General features: G+C 44.2%; 1 protein-coding gene across 1 annotated transcript in view; it reads right to left on the reverse strand.

Moving 5' to 3' along the window:
• Positions 1–16,481, reverse strand: part of tdo2a (tryptophan 2,3-dioxygenase a) — a 103,656-nt gene that overhangs the window by 65,290 nt on the left and 21,885 nt on the right. The window contains exons 5-6 of the mRNA XM_041178131.1: positions 12,338–12,465; positions 6,664–6,850 (exon numbers count right to left, since the gene is read on the reverse strand). Of these exons, the coding sequence (XP_041034065.1) occupies positions 6,664–6,850; positions 12,338–12,465 (315 nt within the window). The remainder of the gene's footprint in view (positions 1–6,663; positions 6,851–12,337; positions 12,466–16,481) is intronic.

Raw genomic sequence — 16,481 nt, forward strand, 5'->3', positions numbered from 1 at the left:
CCTTGGAGGAGATGGCGGAGGTGGTGAGCTCCCACCATGTGGTGCGGCACATCTGGATCCAGTGTCGTAAATGCTTCAACGATTTGTTGTGCCCTGGAAGGGTGAATACCATGTTGGCATTGGGCATTTAACCTTGCAGGTAAGTCTTAGCCTTTGAGGCCCTTCCCCAAATTCTTACTGTTGCACCTGCATTGAATCAAGTAGGACATTTTTCCTGTGCTGGGAGGGCAAGCAGATAGTGCCCATGCTTAGATCAGCCTGAGTGGTTCATGAGGAGATGAGTTCTCCCCTGCACCATGTGTTGCTCTTAGTTGCACATGACTAGTCTGGGGGCAACTTGCAGGAGATGCAGCTAGGCGCATACTCAGAACTCCAACACATGTCCTATTCAGGGTGATGAGATGGTGGAAGGGGAGCCTCAAGGTGTCGTGGCCAAGAGCCATCTGCTGCCCTCGACACCGCACCTGGTTGCGCCTCCTTGCTATGGGAGCTAAGACCATGTGGTCCTTAAAGTGATGCATGCAGCATGTGTCCAAGGTGGCCGTTGGGGAGGGGTTGGGAGCAGGCCTACTATCTTTGTGTGACTGATCAGCAGTGGTGTGGAGAGGAGGCACTGGAGGCCTGATATTGTCCACCGTGGTTGGGGTGCGGCCTGTGCGTGCAGAGTCCATGTGCAAATTGCCACAATGAATGGTGTTCTCTCTTTCTCAGGAGAAGAATGCTCATAATGCATCAGAGCCTTCGAGGACTGCAGGTGGCCAGGCACACCTCCTCATCTTAACCCACTTCGAACAGGAGGCCCTGGAGCTTGAGAGGCGCCATGCACCCAGGTCAACTGGTGTCAATGAGGCTGGGGTGGAATGGCCAGGTATTTGAGGCCAAACGTGAGATCTGCAATGTCCTACCAACATCCATAGCACTGATGATTGTTTAATTTGTTATTGTTGCAACATTGCTCGGTCACAGAGGTGTGGATCATAGAAAAAAGTCCTTCGGCCCTTCGATGATGTGTGGGTCATACACATTCCTAAGTCTCCTAGTCCCATTTCTCAGCACTATGGCCATGGCCTTGTATGCCATGGCATCACAACTGCACATCCAAATACTTATTACATGTTAGGAGGGTTTCTGCATCCACCACCCTTTCAGGCAGTGTGGCCCAGACACCCAACACCCTCTGTGTGCAATCGCATCCCCTATAATAAACCTTATGCCCCTTACCTTAAATCTTTGCCCCCTCGTTACTGATCCCTCCGCTAAGGGGAAAAGTTCCTTTCTGTTGACCCTATCTATGCTCCTCATAAGTCTGTACACCTCAATCATGTCACCCTTCAATCTCCTCTGCTCCAAGGGAAATAACCCCAGTCTATGCTATCTCTCCTTATAAGTCAAACTCTCCAGGCCAGCCAGCATACTGGTCAACAACCTCTGCACTCTCTCCACTGCAATCACGTCCCACCCATGAAGCACATTTCAGAACTGCTTGCAGAACTATAGCTGTGGCCTAGGCCGTGCTTTCTGCACTTGGAACATTACCTCCCTACTCCTATATTCTATGCCTCAGCTAATAAAGGCAAGTATGGCATTTGCCTTCTTAAACACCTTATGTACCTGTCCCGCTACCTTAAGGGACCAGTCGACATGCACACCAAGGTCCCTCTGGTCCTCGTTACTTCCCACAGTCCTAACATTCATCATGTATTCCCGTGCCTTGTTTGTCCTGCCCGAGTGCATCACCGCACACTTATCCACATAACATTCCATTTGGCTCTCATCAGCCCATCTGACCATCCCGTCCATTTCTGCCTGTAACGTGAGGCTATCCTCCCCACTATTTGCCACCCCACCAATGTTTCTGTCCATTGATTCTGAAATGTTGAGTGCATAATGAGCCGGGGAAAAGGATGAAGTGTGTCACTGTGTGCACGCCAACTAATCCACTGTCCTTGTTGTTAATTTCAGCATCATCAGAGCATGGCCAGCAGGAGAAGCTGCAGGTGCCCCCTCTTACACCTGAGGGCCCTCAAGTTTCACCTGTGTCACACCATTTCTGTGAGGCAGGCACCAGCGCAGATACGAGCACCTCGGTGGGCATTGGAACAGCAGCTAGTGTCCCAGGGCACAGTGGAGAGGGCACTTCACACTCACTGGAGGAGCTGGCAGAGACAGAGAATGCTGATGGCGCCAGCAGTCAGAGGACTGCAGGGAACCGGGCACATGCTCATTCAGTGCCTGATGATGTGCCTCTGGAGTCATCTGCGATGTAGCAGCTGCAGGAAGTGCGGCCGGATGTGCGGGAGCATCTGGGAGTGATACATGAGACTATGCTTCGTTTGGTTTCCATGGTGTAGGAGCCCACGTGGAGCATCAATCATGCAATGAGCCTCATGGCAGAGCGTCATTCTTCCTCCATGGAGAGAGTGGCAACTCTCATGGAGAGGCGCCTCCAGGAGAACAATTAGGTCCTCCTGTGGTTACGCTCGGACCTGCAAGCCCTCACAGCGCCAGTGGCCAAAGCTGGTCAGTGCCATAGTGGGAGATGGTGTGGGCTTCAAGCTTCCCAGGTCGTTGCCCATCCATCCTTGGTGAGCAGGGAGGTCTGAGGCAACCTCATGTTGGTGCAGCAGCTGCCTGTCGTATCTGTGAGCTCCTCTCAGGGCGCTCCGGATGAGGGCATCAGCTGCTCCGCCCCTCTCCCAGTGACCGCTTCATCGGGTGAGTCTTCGATGGCTGGGGAGATGCCAGCTATGGAACTGACAGCTCCCTCTCAGACGGGCCCAGCACAGGTTCCACTGGCCAGAGGACGACCGCCAAGGTCATCGAGGCCAACAGGACAGCAGTGTCAACAGGATGTCTCAAATGCCACTCCGAGCGATGGGGCAACACCAAGACATAGCACCCATAACATAAACATAAACATAAGGCACCTTAGGCACACCACAGGTTTCTCACTGGAACTTTTGTGTTGGCCTGAGATTAGGTCCTTACAATTTTTTTTGGCTTGATTAACGTTTTGTTTTGGATTTGTGAGAACATCTGATGTCTAAAATAAAAATCAGACGTGTGACCATGGCTGAGGGTGGCTCGTCTGTTCTACATGTGTATGTTTAAAAGAAATGTCATGAGTGTTTGTTTGGACGTTCAAGTTTATGTCCAAAAGCCCTTAGTTGTAGCTGATGACCTGGCAGATTTTGCACTGAGGTGCCAAGTATGGATGCGCCAGACAAGGGTGGTCCTGCTGATCCATTTGTGTGGAGCTACCTGAAGGTTAGATTAAAGCCTCCCGGATGTCCCTGCCTCCCTGGAGTAATCCCGGGTCAGCGTCTAGCCCCTCAACATTTCCCTGTGCATGCTCATCCTCGGAATCAATGCTGGATTCATCGTGCGCAGCTGCAGACACTGTGTCGACGACTTCATTGTCCTCTGTGTCCCCCCTTTCCAGCGCAAGATTGTAGAGAGCGCAGCATATAACCACTATCACCGAGACATGTTCTGTGGGGTACTGGAGTGCGCCCCCTGAATGGTCCTGGCATTGGAAGCACATCTTGAGAAGACCGATGGTTCTCTCCACCACAGCTCTTATGGAGCCGTGGCTCCTATTGTACCGCTGCTCAGTTTCTGTTCTTGGATGGTGGAGGGGTGTCATGAGCCACCTTCTGAGGGGATAGCTCTTGTCACCCAGAAGCCATCCATCCAGGCGAGCCAGAGCACTGAAGAGCCCCTGCACCTGGGAGTGTCTGAGGATGTAGGTGTTGTGGGAGCTGCCTGGGTACCTTGCACAGGCTTACAGAATCTGCATCTTGTGATCGCACACTAGCTGCCCTTCCTGTCGACGGAGGCACCGGGCTCACCTGCTGGCGCCTTGATGGCAACATGTGTGCAGTTTATTGCATCCTGGATGCGGGGGAAGCCAACAATGGCCGTGAAGCCTGGCTTGTCTGGTCCCAGCGGAAGTGGATGAAAGTCAATACACTCCTGAACAGCTGATTGGGAGGCACTGCAAAGATCACCCACCTAGCCCTGGAATGAGCCAGAGGGCAACTGTGACCTTCAGAGCCGCTGGCATGGGGTGTCCACCTACACAGTTAGGGGAGATCTCAGGGCCAATTATCTGACAGATGCAGTTGACTGTCTCCCTTGACAGTCGGAGCCTCCTTTGGCACTGGACCCCAGTCATATTGAGTTAGCTGCTTCGCCGCCTGTATACTCTGGCAGCAGGATAGTGGCTTCTTCTGCGGCCCCTTCCACCTTGGACTACCTCTTGGCCCTGCACCTCTTTTGACTGCGCCTGTACTCCCAAAGGTGGCTCTTCTGGAGGCTGAATGTGCACTCCTGGCCTCCTCTGCATTCTAGCCCTCTCTTCCTCCTCAGAGGAGCTGCCTCCAATGGACATGTCAGAACCCATTTCCAGGCTAAGGGGAGGCCTCCGGAAAGCTGCAGGCCCGATAAAGGTTACTGACTGCAGACTGCTGATCTGAAGGTTCAAAGTACACAGAAAGCTCTGGAATTTGTTCTGAACTGCTACAGATCACACAGGCAAGTTTAAAAAACTTTCTGCTATAAATAAATTCCCAAAACAGATTGACAACCACACTAAGCTCTTTTAACCCGCCCGTGGATGAGGTTCATAGAAAAGTCTCTTACCCGCCTGCCCATTGTGCCCGTGCGCTGACCCGCAGATCGCACAGGCGCCTACAAATCGGATTGACGAATTAAGGTCTTTAACTAGCCTGTCTAACTTCATCATGCACCCACCCAGCGAAATATCGTGATGGCGCACTGTGACATTGGGATGCTTGCCCAACATCACCGTGCGTCATTTTATGCACAGATGTGCGGGGCCTGCCCTCCCCCACACGTCAAACAGAAAATTCTGCCCAGAGTTAATGTTTCGAGACCATATGACCCTTCTTTAGAGCTGACAACATAAATTGTTTCAGACTCCCTCAATGAAGCTCATATACTCCCCCCTATAACACATTGACTTCAAAGGAAGCAGCTGGACAGTGTTAAAGACTGAAGCAAAAATCAGCGAATGCTGGAAATCCAAAACAAAAACAAAAATACCTGGAAAAACTCAGCAGGTCTGACAGCATCTGCAGAGAGGACCACAGTTAACGTTTTGAGTCCGTTTGACTCTTGTTGAAGAGTCATTTGGACTCGAAACGTTAACTGTGTTCCTCTCCGCTGATGCTGTAAGACCTGCTGAAAGTTAAAGACTGGTCTGCTTGAACCAGAACTCCAACAACAAGGTCATCCCCTATTGCTAGAACAAAAACAAAGAAAAGTACAGCACAGGAAAGGCCCTTCGGCCCTCCAAGCCTGCGCCGATCATATTGCCCATCAACTAAAACATTTTGTACTTCTAGGGTCCATCCCTCTATTCCCATCCTATTCATGTATTTGTCAAGCTGCCTCTTAAACACTACTATCGTACCTGCTTCCACCATCTCCTCTGGCAGCAAATTCCAGACACTCACTACCCTCTGCATAAAAAACTTGACCCGCACATCTCCTCCATAGTCTTCTCCTCTCACCTTAAATCTATGTCCCCTGGTAATTGACTCTTTCACCCTGGGAAAAAGCTTCTGACTATCTACTCTGTCCATGCCACTCATAATTTTGTAAACTTCTATCAAGTCGCCCCTCAATCTCCATTGCTCTAGTGAGATCAGAAAGTCTGGAATACCATGGTCATCTACCCCACTCAGTGTTACCAGACAGCAGTTTTAGTAAAGCTGTTATTTAAAAATCCTAGAGGGAAACTTTAAACAAGTGTCATAACCTATGCTTTTATTTTTTTTAAGTTTTATGTTTGAGATGCAACTCTAAATTCAGGAATCAGGCCACCAGTTCTCGAGAGGTTTTATATTAAACTAAATTAAACATTTTATTAATTTATACAAGTTAAACATATACACATGGCTACAAGTTGCTACTATCACAACTTTTAACAAATTCCCAAACTAATCTCCACTAAGGCAACAGCAACTGTTAGAGTTAACCAGGCACCAGGCAAAGCACTTTCACCTTACGGATTCAAAATTAGATTCCTTTCACTTTGGTTCCATGCAGACACAGCATTTAGGCTTACAGGCTTTGACCTTATATTGCTTCTGCCCCACACAACAAAACTGCTAAAGTTATACCTAGCACAGCTCATTGAATGTAAATTTTCATTGTGTCACCAGCCTCTTTGAACTCTGCCTCTTCCAACAATAAAACCCTTTTCATAGTGCCAATTTTATTAGTAATATAAACATATCGCTTGGTCTCTGCTAGCTAGGTGCCATATTTCACCACACTTCTTGAATGCTCTATTCAAAAAATGCAAATGCATACTACTTCTCTTACATCTCAAAACTGGTACACATCAAAGCACCCAGAGTAGCTGGCTTTAATCCAATTATGACACATTCACAGACTAAACCTCTATTTTAAAGTAAAAGTATCTTCCAATAATATTATATTCTTTAATAGCTTCATGACACTCGGCACATCACCTAAATGATGATAATGTATTTATATGCTAGTGCAGAATGTCAGAAAGGCTCTACAATTCCATCCTTGAATGCTTAGTGATATATCATTCATCTTATCTGTTACCTTATTGAGAAAATCAACAACATCATTAAGTATTAACTGAATCTCAAGGTTGAGTACCTCTACCAGTTGTAAGAGTGTTGGTTCCAGTTCAGATTGAAGCAGTAACTCATTGTCCTTCCCAATGAAGTTGTCCTTATAATGCTTTCTGTTATAAGGAACTCGCAAGCTCTCTGGAACTCCAATCTTATTCTCCAGAAGGCGAAACTGCAGACTCTGAAATCCAGATGCAGGTACTAAATAATTCCTTTCAAAATAAAGGGTAAAAAATAATTAACACATTACGTGTAGCATAAATAGATTGAAATTAATTGAAACTACTTTCCTTTCTTATGTTGTTTATAAAATAAACCAAATATTGGCTTACAACTGGCTTTGTCTTACTATTACATTTATCTGTCCCCTTCTGCAAGATAGGAAATTTGCCAGCAGGAACACATGTAAGATTAGCCTATCTATTGATAGACACAATAAGGAATTTCTTTGTACAACCATATGACCAGATACAAGTTATGTTACTTTCTGAATCATAGGATACCTAATGCAGATCAAAATTTTACAACACATTGCATGATTACATTTAAGATGACCTAACAAGCTACTAAATTCCTATTTAGAAGGCCCATGGCCACATTCTTCAAGCGATTAGAGACAGACAATAACTGTCCATTACCAGCATCCACTGTATCCTTAGCACAATTAATAAAAATCAACAAACTAGCATCTGGTAATGTCCATAGAAAGATTAGGGCAGAAGAGCAAAGAAACAGGAGCAGGAGTAGGTCATATCTCCACTCAAGCCTACTGAAATTCAATAAGAGCAAGGATGAATTTTTACATCAACCTGTCCTATTCCCATTCTTTGATTTCCCCAGTACCCAAGAATCTATCATTATCAGTCTTAAATAGACTAAATGACGTAGCATCCACAGCCATCTGGGGGAGAGAATTCCAAACATTCATAACCCACTGAATGATGAAATATTTCCTCACTCAGTACCACAGGGATCTGTGCTCGGTGCCCTATTATTTGTCATTTATATAAACGACATAGATGACTATGTGGGGGGTAGGATTAGTAAGTTTGCGGATGACACAAAGATTGGCCGGGTGGTTAACAGTGAGGTTGAGTGTCTTGCGCTACAGGAAGATATAGACAGGATGGTCAAATGGGCAGATAAGTGGCTGATGGAATTTAACCCTGAAAAGTGTGAGGTGATACACTTTGGAAGGAGTAATTTGACATTGAAGTATTCAATGAACGGCGTGGCATTAGGAAGTTCTGAGGAACAAAGGGATCTTTTCGTGTGTGTCTGAAGGCAGAGGGACATGTTAGTAGAGTGGTGAAAAAGGCATTTGAGACACTTGCCTTTATCAATCGAAGCATAGATGACAAAAGTAGTGAGGTCATGCTGGAGTTGCATAGAACCTTGGTGAGGCCACAGCTGGTTACTGTGTGCAGTTCTGGTTGCCACATTATAGGAAGGATGTGATTGCACTGGAGGGGGTGCAGAGGAGATTCATCAGGATGTTGCCTGCGATGAAACATTTAAGCTATGAAAAGATGTTGGATAGACTTGGGTTGTTTTCGTTGGAGCAGAGAAGACTGAGGGGCGACCTGATCGAGGTGTACAAGATTATGAGGGGCATGGACAGGATGGATAGGGAGCAGCTGCTCCCCTTAGTTGAAGGGTCAGTCACAAGGGGACATAAGTTCAAGGTGAGGGTCAGAAGGTTTAGGGGGGGTATGAGGAAAAACTTTTTTACCCAGAGGGTGGTGACGGTCTGGAATGCACTGCCTGGGAGTGTGGTGGAGATGGGTTGCCTCACATCCTTTAAAAAGTGCCTGGATGAGCACTTGGCATGTCATAACATTCAAGGCTGTGGGTCAAGTGCTGGTAAATGGGATTAGGTAGGTAGGTCAGGTGTTTCTCATGTGTCGCTGCAGACTCGATATATATATATATATATATATATATATAAAAAGCTATATACTCTCAAGAATGACTCACTTCACAACCAATTTTATGATAATCACAGGTATACTTTTTCAGGCTTTCATGCTTTTTAATTTACTTCCGAACCATGCTGCCTGCAATACAATGAACAGACAGGGTTAATCACGTCCTGTAAACTCTGTGCCCATTTTCGGGGAATAGCCAAATTCTCCCCATCATACTTTTGTTTCATTGGTTTGATGAGCGAAGCCCTTAGAAAATGTGGGAATGGCAAGGCAAGTTGAAAAACTGTATGTTCTATTTGAATGCTCAGGTGTGGGTACGCATGAGATAAAATGACGGAATTGTAAAGTTATGTGAAGGCTTGGCATGGGTCAGTAGTAATTTTGGAACAGGTTGACTTGCAATCTTTTCAAAAATGAAATCCTTAGCAACCTATAGGTAGTGTTCACTGATCTTCCTTGCCACATTTCTTCTTTTCCTTCACCTTTTAACCTTTACACAACTTACTGGTAGGTATGGACAGGGACCTCCTATTGGAGGGGTAATCTAAGGTGCCAAACTAGACAACAGTCCTCATGTGGCAGTGTGCCCACTCTACCCATTGGCCACATACTGTTTCATGCCTCCATGTAGGGGATTTCTGATCCTTATGGTCTTACTCAACATTTTTTCCCCAAAACAGATTGTGCACAAGCTGAAGCCACAATTAGTTTTGAGCTTTCAAGTCTCCAACAGGTTCTGCCCCCTGTGTGAACACTCAGTTTAAGAACCATCATTTATGAGCCATTTCGCATAGCAACCAGAGACATTTTTACCCAATCATTGTTTTATGACAGACAGAGCTTTTCATAGCCACTAATCTCAAGTAGTTGTTGAATTTCCCCCTGTCCTAACAAATTTAAACAGTACCCAAGGCATTCGGGGCATAGGTTCACAGGAACATGAGGAGGCTAGTTAGCTCTTCGAGTCTGTTCCACCATTTCCTGAGATCATGGGTGATCTTTGACATAACTCCATTTACATGCCTTTGTCTAATACTTCTGGTTCACAGCACACCTACAATTTTAGATTTAAAATTCACAATTGCTTGAGCATCAACAACCACATGTGGAAGAGAATTGCAATTTTCTAACCACCTTTTGCATGTATTCATTAATTCATTATTCACTAAATTTCGTTTTAACCATTTATATTTGGAACTTTCTGTGCTGTAAGCTTGACCTGTATTCACTTGGCAGCAACAACAGATTTTTGTCAGTACATTGTGGAGTTTTACTTGGTGTTGGTACACGCCTACCCCTCCTGACATGATGTATCTGGACAATTTCCCAGGCAGTAGCAGACACACAGTGGTCTGCATCTCCCTGGAGCTGATGGTTGAGGGCTTGTTGTAATGGGCCAGGTGGGAGATTTCACACAAAAATAATGTTAACAAATGGTTTCATGATGATTTTGGCCTTAGAGTTGTAGAGGCATTTACAGCACAGAAGGAGGTCATTTGGTCCATCAAGTCCATGCTGGCTTTCTGTAGACCAGAGCATTCAGTCCCATTTCCCTGCTCCATCCCCATGGCCCTGCAAGTTTATTTCTTCAAGCGCCCATCAATTTCCTTTTGAACTCATTGAATGTCTCTATTTCCACCACCCTCATGGACAACAATTTCAGGGTCATTACCACTTTCTGTGTAAAAAAGATTCTTCCTCATATTCCCCCCGACCCCCCCCAACGTTTGCCCAAAACCTTAAATCTGTGTCCCCGTGCTTGTATCATTGGTTACTGGGAACACTTTTTCTTGTCTATTTTATCCAGAGTCTGGCATAATCTTGCACACCTCTGTCAGATCTCCCATTAAGCTCCTTTGCTCCAAGGAGAACTGCTTCTCCAACCTAATCTAGTAACTAAATTCCCTCATCCTTGGAACCATGCTGGTAAATCACTCTGAATCCTCTCAAGGACCATCACATCTTTCCTAAAGTATGACGACCAGAAAACCAGCAGCCTTGGAGAGAATACTGGTGTTGGAGTGAACTTGCTGCATCATCTTTTGAACGTAGTTGGGATAATTCTCCTTCACATTGTGCTTCTTGTTGCCATTTGGAAAGTTTAAACACTCCTTTCTTAAAAATCCTCTCAGGGCGCTATAGATTTCTTTTGTTGATCTGACATCCTGACACGGAAATTAGTCAATGGCCGGGATTTTCTGGCCCGATTGCGGAAGGGACTCGCCATGGGCGAGGCAGTGCTCCAGCCAGAAGTCCATGACTTGTGGCTGGACAGGAAGGTCCCAGCAGTGGGCAGGTGCGGAAAATCCCGCCCAATTCTTTTGTACCAACAGAACCTCATTTGTCTGTACTAATTAAAGCAAATCAAATGTCATTGTAGCACAGTGTCCTGCGGTGCCACATAGAAACACAGGAATACACTAAATAGGGCTTTATTTCCTTGACAGCTCCACTTGTTTTCCACGGTAATTCTAGTGAGAGACAAGCAGGATCAACAGTGAAATGATGGAAACTTGAGTGGTGCAGTTGAACTTCCTACAGAATTTCAGCCCATCTATGTCTAAACTTCTGTCTGCCTGGATATCTGTAGTAGGATCATTAAACACTTTGGTTGCAAATTTTACTGCTCTTCCCATCCTTCCACCTGTGCCACACCTCCCGACCCCCCACCGACCATTCCCTCCCCCATCACATGCCCAAAGTTGGACAGGAACAGCAGACCCTGGATCACCAGGACTTTCTGTACCAGGCATTTACATGGCTGGAGGCACAAATAATAGGTCCAAAAACAAAGCCACAGCACCCCCTCCTGTCTCACTAGCATGTATTTGACTGGAATGTGGCTGCTGTAGACAGGCCAATGCCCTAATCGATGTCTGGTTTCTCAGCCAAGAATACATAATGAGGCTTGGCTGAGAGTCAAGACACCCAATAGAACACTAAAACACCTGAGCCCCGGCGAAAATATTGCTTGATCGACAGCTCTGACTGTCTGATCTTTGCTGTTAATTACACAATGTTTATTTACGCAGGATTACTAGGTCTCCAGTGCTTGCAGTTTCTGCTATTGATACTTTAAAGGTTCTAGATGATTGGCATTTCTATTGGCCTCTGGAAAAGAGCTATCTTTAAAGAAAGTGCAAAAATATCAATGATTGGCTCTATTTTTTGCTTTTTTAAACACATCTTGCTGTCGCTATAGGGTCCATTGGTTCCATACAGTGTATTGTGCATGACTGAGCAAGGAAGTGCCATAGATTGGCATGAGAGTCATGAGCAGGACCTTTTAAAGTTACCTTTCAAAAGGTTCCCTCATGCAGATGATGGTGCACACATTTTTGAGATGCTGTGAGCCACAATTATTTGAAAAGCTGGCGTGACTCCATGAAAATTGCAAAGAACTAGGATATCCCTATCCCTGCAATGGAGCTGGCCAGTTCAGGAGTTCAGGGTGCATGCTTGCATCCTGAACCAGCCCACCCAAGTGAAAAGCACTCCTAAAAATTGGAAACCCTGGGAATGAGGTTAGAAATCCCGGAATTGGGGCCCACCTGCCATTTTAAAAGGACTCCTGAGTCATCCCGACTTAGCGAAAATCCAGCCCTTGAAATTGCATCTTCAGTATCTCTAAGGCAGAGATCTTTATTGCAGCAGATATTATTATGTAAAAATTGAGTGGAATTATACCTCTTGTAGACAATAAGAAAGTGCTACTTCAATATCAGATGCATTACTCATTAAATTTCCCCTGTTTGTGCAAATCTTTGTTACCGGAAATCGAAGAAGTCCAGTGCTGTCATTGTCTCCAGAACTGCAAACTGATCCACCAGGAGCTTAAGGATCATGGCAATTCGATGGATTCTTGAGACCACTTTCAACATATTTCTTTCGTTCCTCACCTGAAACACATTTTTTTAATGTATTACATGTTAATATCTGTTCCACTTAAAATTTAGCACAGTTAGGACAACTTGGAAAGCCAATAAATAGCTCAATCTTGCACATACTAAGAACAAATGAAAACAATATTAAAAAGGTTCAATACTAAATCTATTAAGCTCCCAAGAGATCTGAGTATTTTTCTTTGATTTTCTAGCCACCTAATAGCTCAGTTCACTATGCACCAAATCATCTGAGCATTTTTCAAACCTGTTTTCATATCAGACTGGAATTCTAGGACCAGTTCCATGCTCCCAGTAGAGAGCGACACATACAAAGAGCACATTATGATCTTGGCTCTTAGATAATCTTCAGCAATTAAACTGATTAAGGAGTGGAAGATTCCTTTTCCTGAAGGATGATAAGGTGTCTTTGGCAATCCAGCAACTTTTGAAAATGTCTCTAGATTTTTAGTGAATTTGAAATGTTGTCAAGTACACGAAACAAGGAACAGAAATAATTCAGAAAATGCTGGAAAAACTCAGCAGGTCTGGCAGCATCTTTGGAGAGTAAACAGAGTTAATGTTTCAAGTCCAATATGACTCTTCTTTGGAATTTCTAAAAAGAACCATACGGACTCGAAACGCTAACTCTGTTTCTCTCTCCACAGATGCTGCCAGACCGGTTGAGTTTTTCCATTTCAAATTATCCAGCATCTACAGTATTTTGCTTTTACAAAAATTATTAAAACTCATTTGAATGGTCATGCTGATCTTTCACTAACCCTAACAAATATCACAGAAAGTAAATTTATAATACAATAAACATAAAAAAATTAAAAATGCACACAAGTTCCAAGCTTCAACAACTTAGTAACAGCTAGGCCTTTCCTCTGAGGAGTCTCAGTCTTCCAATCTGTACAATTCCCTCTTGAACTGAGCTGTTAGTGTTTCTTTTTATTTGTTCATGTGATATTGGCAGCACTAGCAAGGTGAACATTTGTTTCCTATCCCTACTTGCCCTTGAGAAGGTGGCAATGAGCTCCCATTTTGAATTGTTACAGTCCATGTGGTGCAAGTAAACCCACAGTACTGTTACGTAGGGATTTCCAGGATTTTGACCCAAAAATGATGAAAGAAAGGTGATTGACATCCAAGTCAGGATAGTGCCTGACTTGGTGAGGAACTTGTAGGTGTGCCCAAGGGTCAGCTGCCCTTGTTCTCGAGGTGGTAGAGACCACACCTTCAACAGCACTTTGAAAGGAGCCTTGGCAAGTTCCTGCAGTGCATCTAGTAGATGGTAACCATTATGCTTGATGGTGGAGGGAGTGAAAGTTTAAGTTATTTAATATAGTCCCAATCAAATGGGCTGCTTTTCCCTGGATGGCATCGTGCTTCTTGAGTGTTGTTAGAGCTGCACCCATTGAGGCAAGTGAAGAATATTCCATCACACTCCTGACTTGAGCACTGTAAATGGTAGAAAGACTTTGAGGAGTCAGGAGGTGAATTACTCACCGTAGAATTCCCAAGCTGACCTGCTTTTGCAATCACATTCTAGTAGTTTCATGGTCACCATTTGTGATACCAGCTTTTTATTTCAGAGTTATTTAGTTGACTGAATTTAAATTCCCCAACTGCCAGCAAGGATGTGAACTCATGTCTCAAGACCTTTAGACCAGGTTTCTGGAGTACAACCCAATAAGAAATCCACAATGCTACAATCCCACTAATAACTTCATTATGTTTTCCACACCTTTCTACATCTACAGCTTAGTGTTTCTCACTTTAAAACAAAATTATTGGAATACACTTGCATAGTCATAATATTTCCCCAGTGCTCACTCACGCAATAGTGTAGCTTCCTGACTTGCAATGTTTTCCCAAACTTCTGTGCATGTGTAACCTCGGCTGTGGATGACCTGGCATCTCCAACTGCATACCATTGATTAATATGTTAATGGACATGCTAATAAAAATTTTGAAGTAAGTTATTGATCCTGAATTTTCACAGGGGCTCTCCTGCGCTCAGTGGGAAACTGGCAGAGTCCTGGAAGAAACAATTTATATGGCAATTTTCAGCCTTTTACATTGCTCCTTCAGGATTCAGCTGATCTTCCACTGAAGTCACAGCGAGAGAGCAGATAACCACAGCAGAAATTAATTGCTTTTACTACTATGCTCAAAATAAGTTCACAAGTTAGGTAAGAATGTAAAGTGGCCTTCTGCCTAGTTAATCTCCTAATGCCAGGCTATGATCTTTATCATCTTCCCGTTACTTTATCTAGAAGATTCTTAAATAACTTCAATGTCCAGGCCTCAAATACCCTTCCTGGCAACTCAGATGAAATAAATTCTCCAGCTACCAATATTGATTGCAGACAAATGCAGAGATAATACAGGGGCAGAGACAGAGACCTTGTTGTTGGAGATAATTTCTAATTTTTCAATAAATGCATTCAATGAGTCCCTTATAGAATAGTTCACTATGGCCCTTTAGTTATACTGAAGTCTATTTAATGATTACAAGGAATGTTTTTTGTTGTCTTTTCACATAGTAGAAAACTTGATGAATAAATTGGTGGAATGGAAAGTGGAAGGGAAGCAGGTTATCGGCCTGTGTAAAATTCGATAGCCTTAGCCACCTGTTAGCAATCAGGTAGGACCGGTGGAGCACTCTTATGAGCCAAAAAAATGACACTGAAAATCTTACCTTGAATAGCCTCTCAGCTTCAATCCTCTTTTGACAGACCTACACCTGGCAGAAAAACCCCAGCACATCACTGTGCTGCTCAGGTTGACATTAAAATTATAATTGAAGACCAATGATACTTCCCAGCCAGAAGACAGCAAGGAAAAAAATGTATATATATCCATCAAACTGGCTGCTTTATAAAGTTATGATTTTTATTTTTATAAATTACCATAATAGCCATGAGTCATACCAGAGGAATTTCTAACCTTCAGAAACCAGCAGGGACCTCGTTATCTTTAAAGAGATGCTAATGCACTCTGTAATGGCTGGCAATCACATTCCAAAGGAATGCATCAACCCGCTTTGCATTTCTAAGGCAGAGCTCTGGCTAACAGAGATGTATGTCTGCAAAGTGCAAAAGGGACCCTGACTCCTATAATAAAGAACCTCGAGATTCCAGACCTGAGAAAATATATCTTTTGTCCACCACTCAGGAGAGGAACTGGGAGGTATGTCACATGGCCTCCCTCAAACTGCTAGAACCTGTAATATTGCTGTTTGGAACTGAACACAGTTAGTCTACCATTTTATCATCTAACAGGTAGCAGCAGAAAGAGCTCTGTCCAGGTGAAGTGCCTGGCCCTCATCTACACTGTGAACTTCTGGATCATTGGAACTTCTGTATCTGTGCCTTCAAGACTCATCTTCTTGTCCCTTCTCCTATTGTTATCTCCTCCTTGCTTCTGGAAAGTCAGATCACCCTGCAACAGTTTCAATCTGCTAACCTCTGAAGGAATACACTACTGGACTTTTGATTCTGGACTCTGGACTCACGTGAAACCATAATTCTTATTTTTATTGTGGTCTTGCCCTGTTACCCCTTTCTTTCCCTTATCCCTCTTTTATTGTATGAGTGCAAACAGGAGCGGATGTTGCAAAATCCCTTCCTGCGTTTTGTGCGTGTGTAAAAATAAACCAACCCTCCTATTTTACCTTATCTCGAGTTTGCTGTGGGGTTATTAATAGAGGATTGGATCACCCTAAACTGAAGGGTCAGGGAAAACATGTCACTGCTTATAAGGGAGGAAATCAAAAATCAAAAACAACTTTCTGTTTACGAATGGGTAGTGAGAGGAAAAATCAGGGCTGTCCGGTATGTAACAGCGATTGGGAGCTCAAATCTGGGAAAACCCAATTTGAAGTTGGCCAGAGACCAAAATTTTAAAATGAGCTTCAATTGGATACTGAAAGAAACCAATTAGAAGCTAAAGGAGGGGAGGTTTGGTGATTGAAACCAATTTTAAAGCAAGTAACTTACCGCAGCAAATTCCTTGTCCTAACACTA

The sequence above is a fragment of the Carcharodon carcharias genome, chromosome 1 (assembly GCF_017639515.1).
Source record: "Carcharodon carcharias isolate sCarCar2 chromosome 1, sCarCar2.pri, whole genome shotgun sequence".
Classification (NCBI taxonomy): domain Eukaryota; kingdom Metazoa; phylum Chordata; class Chondrichthyes; order Lamniformes; family Lamnidae; genus Carcharodon; species Carcharodon carcharias.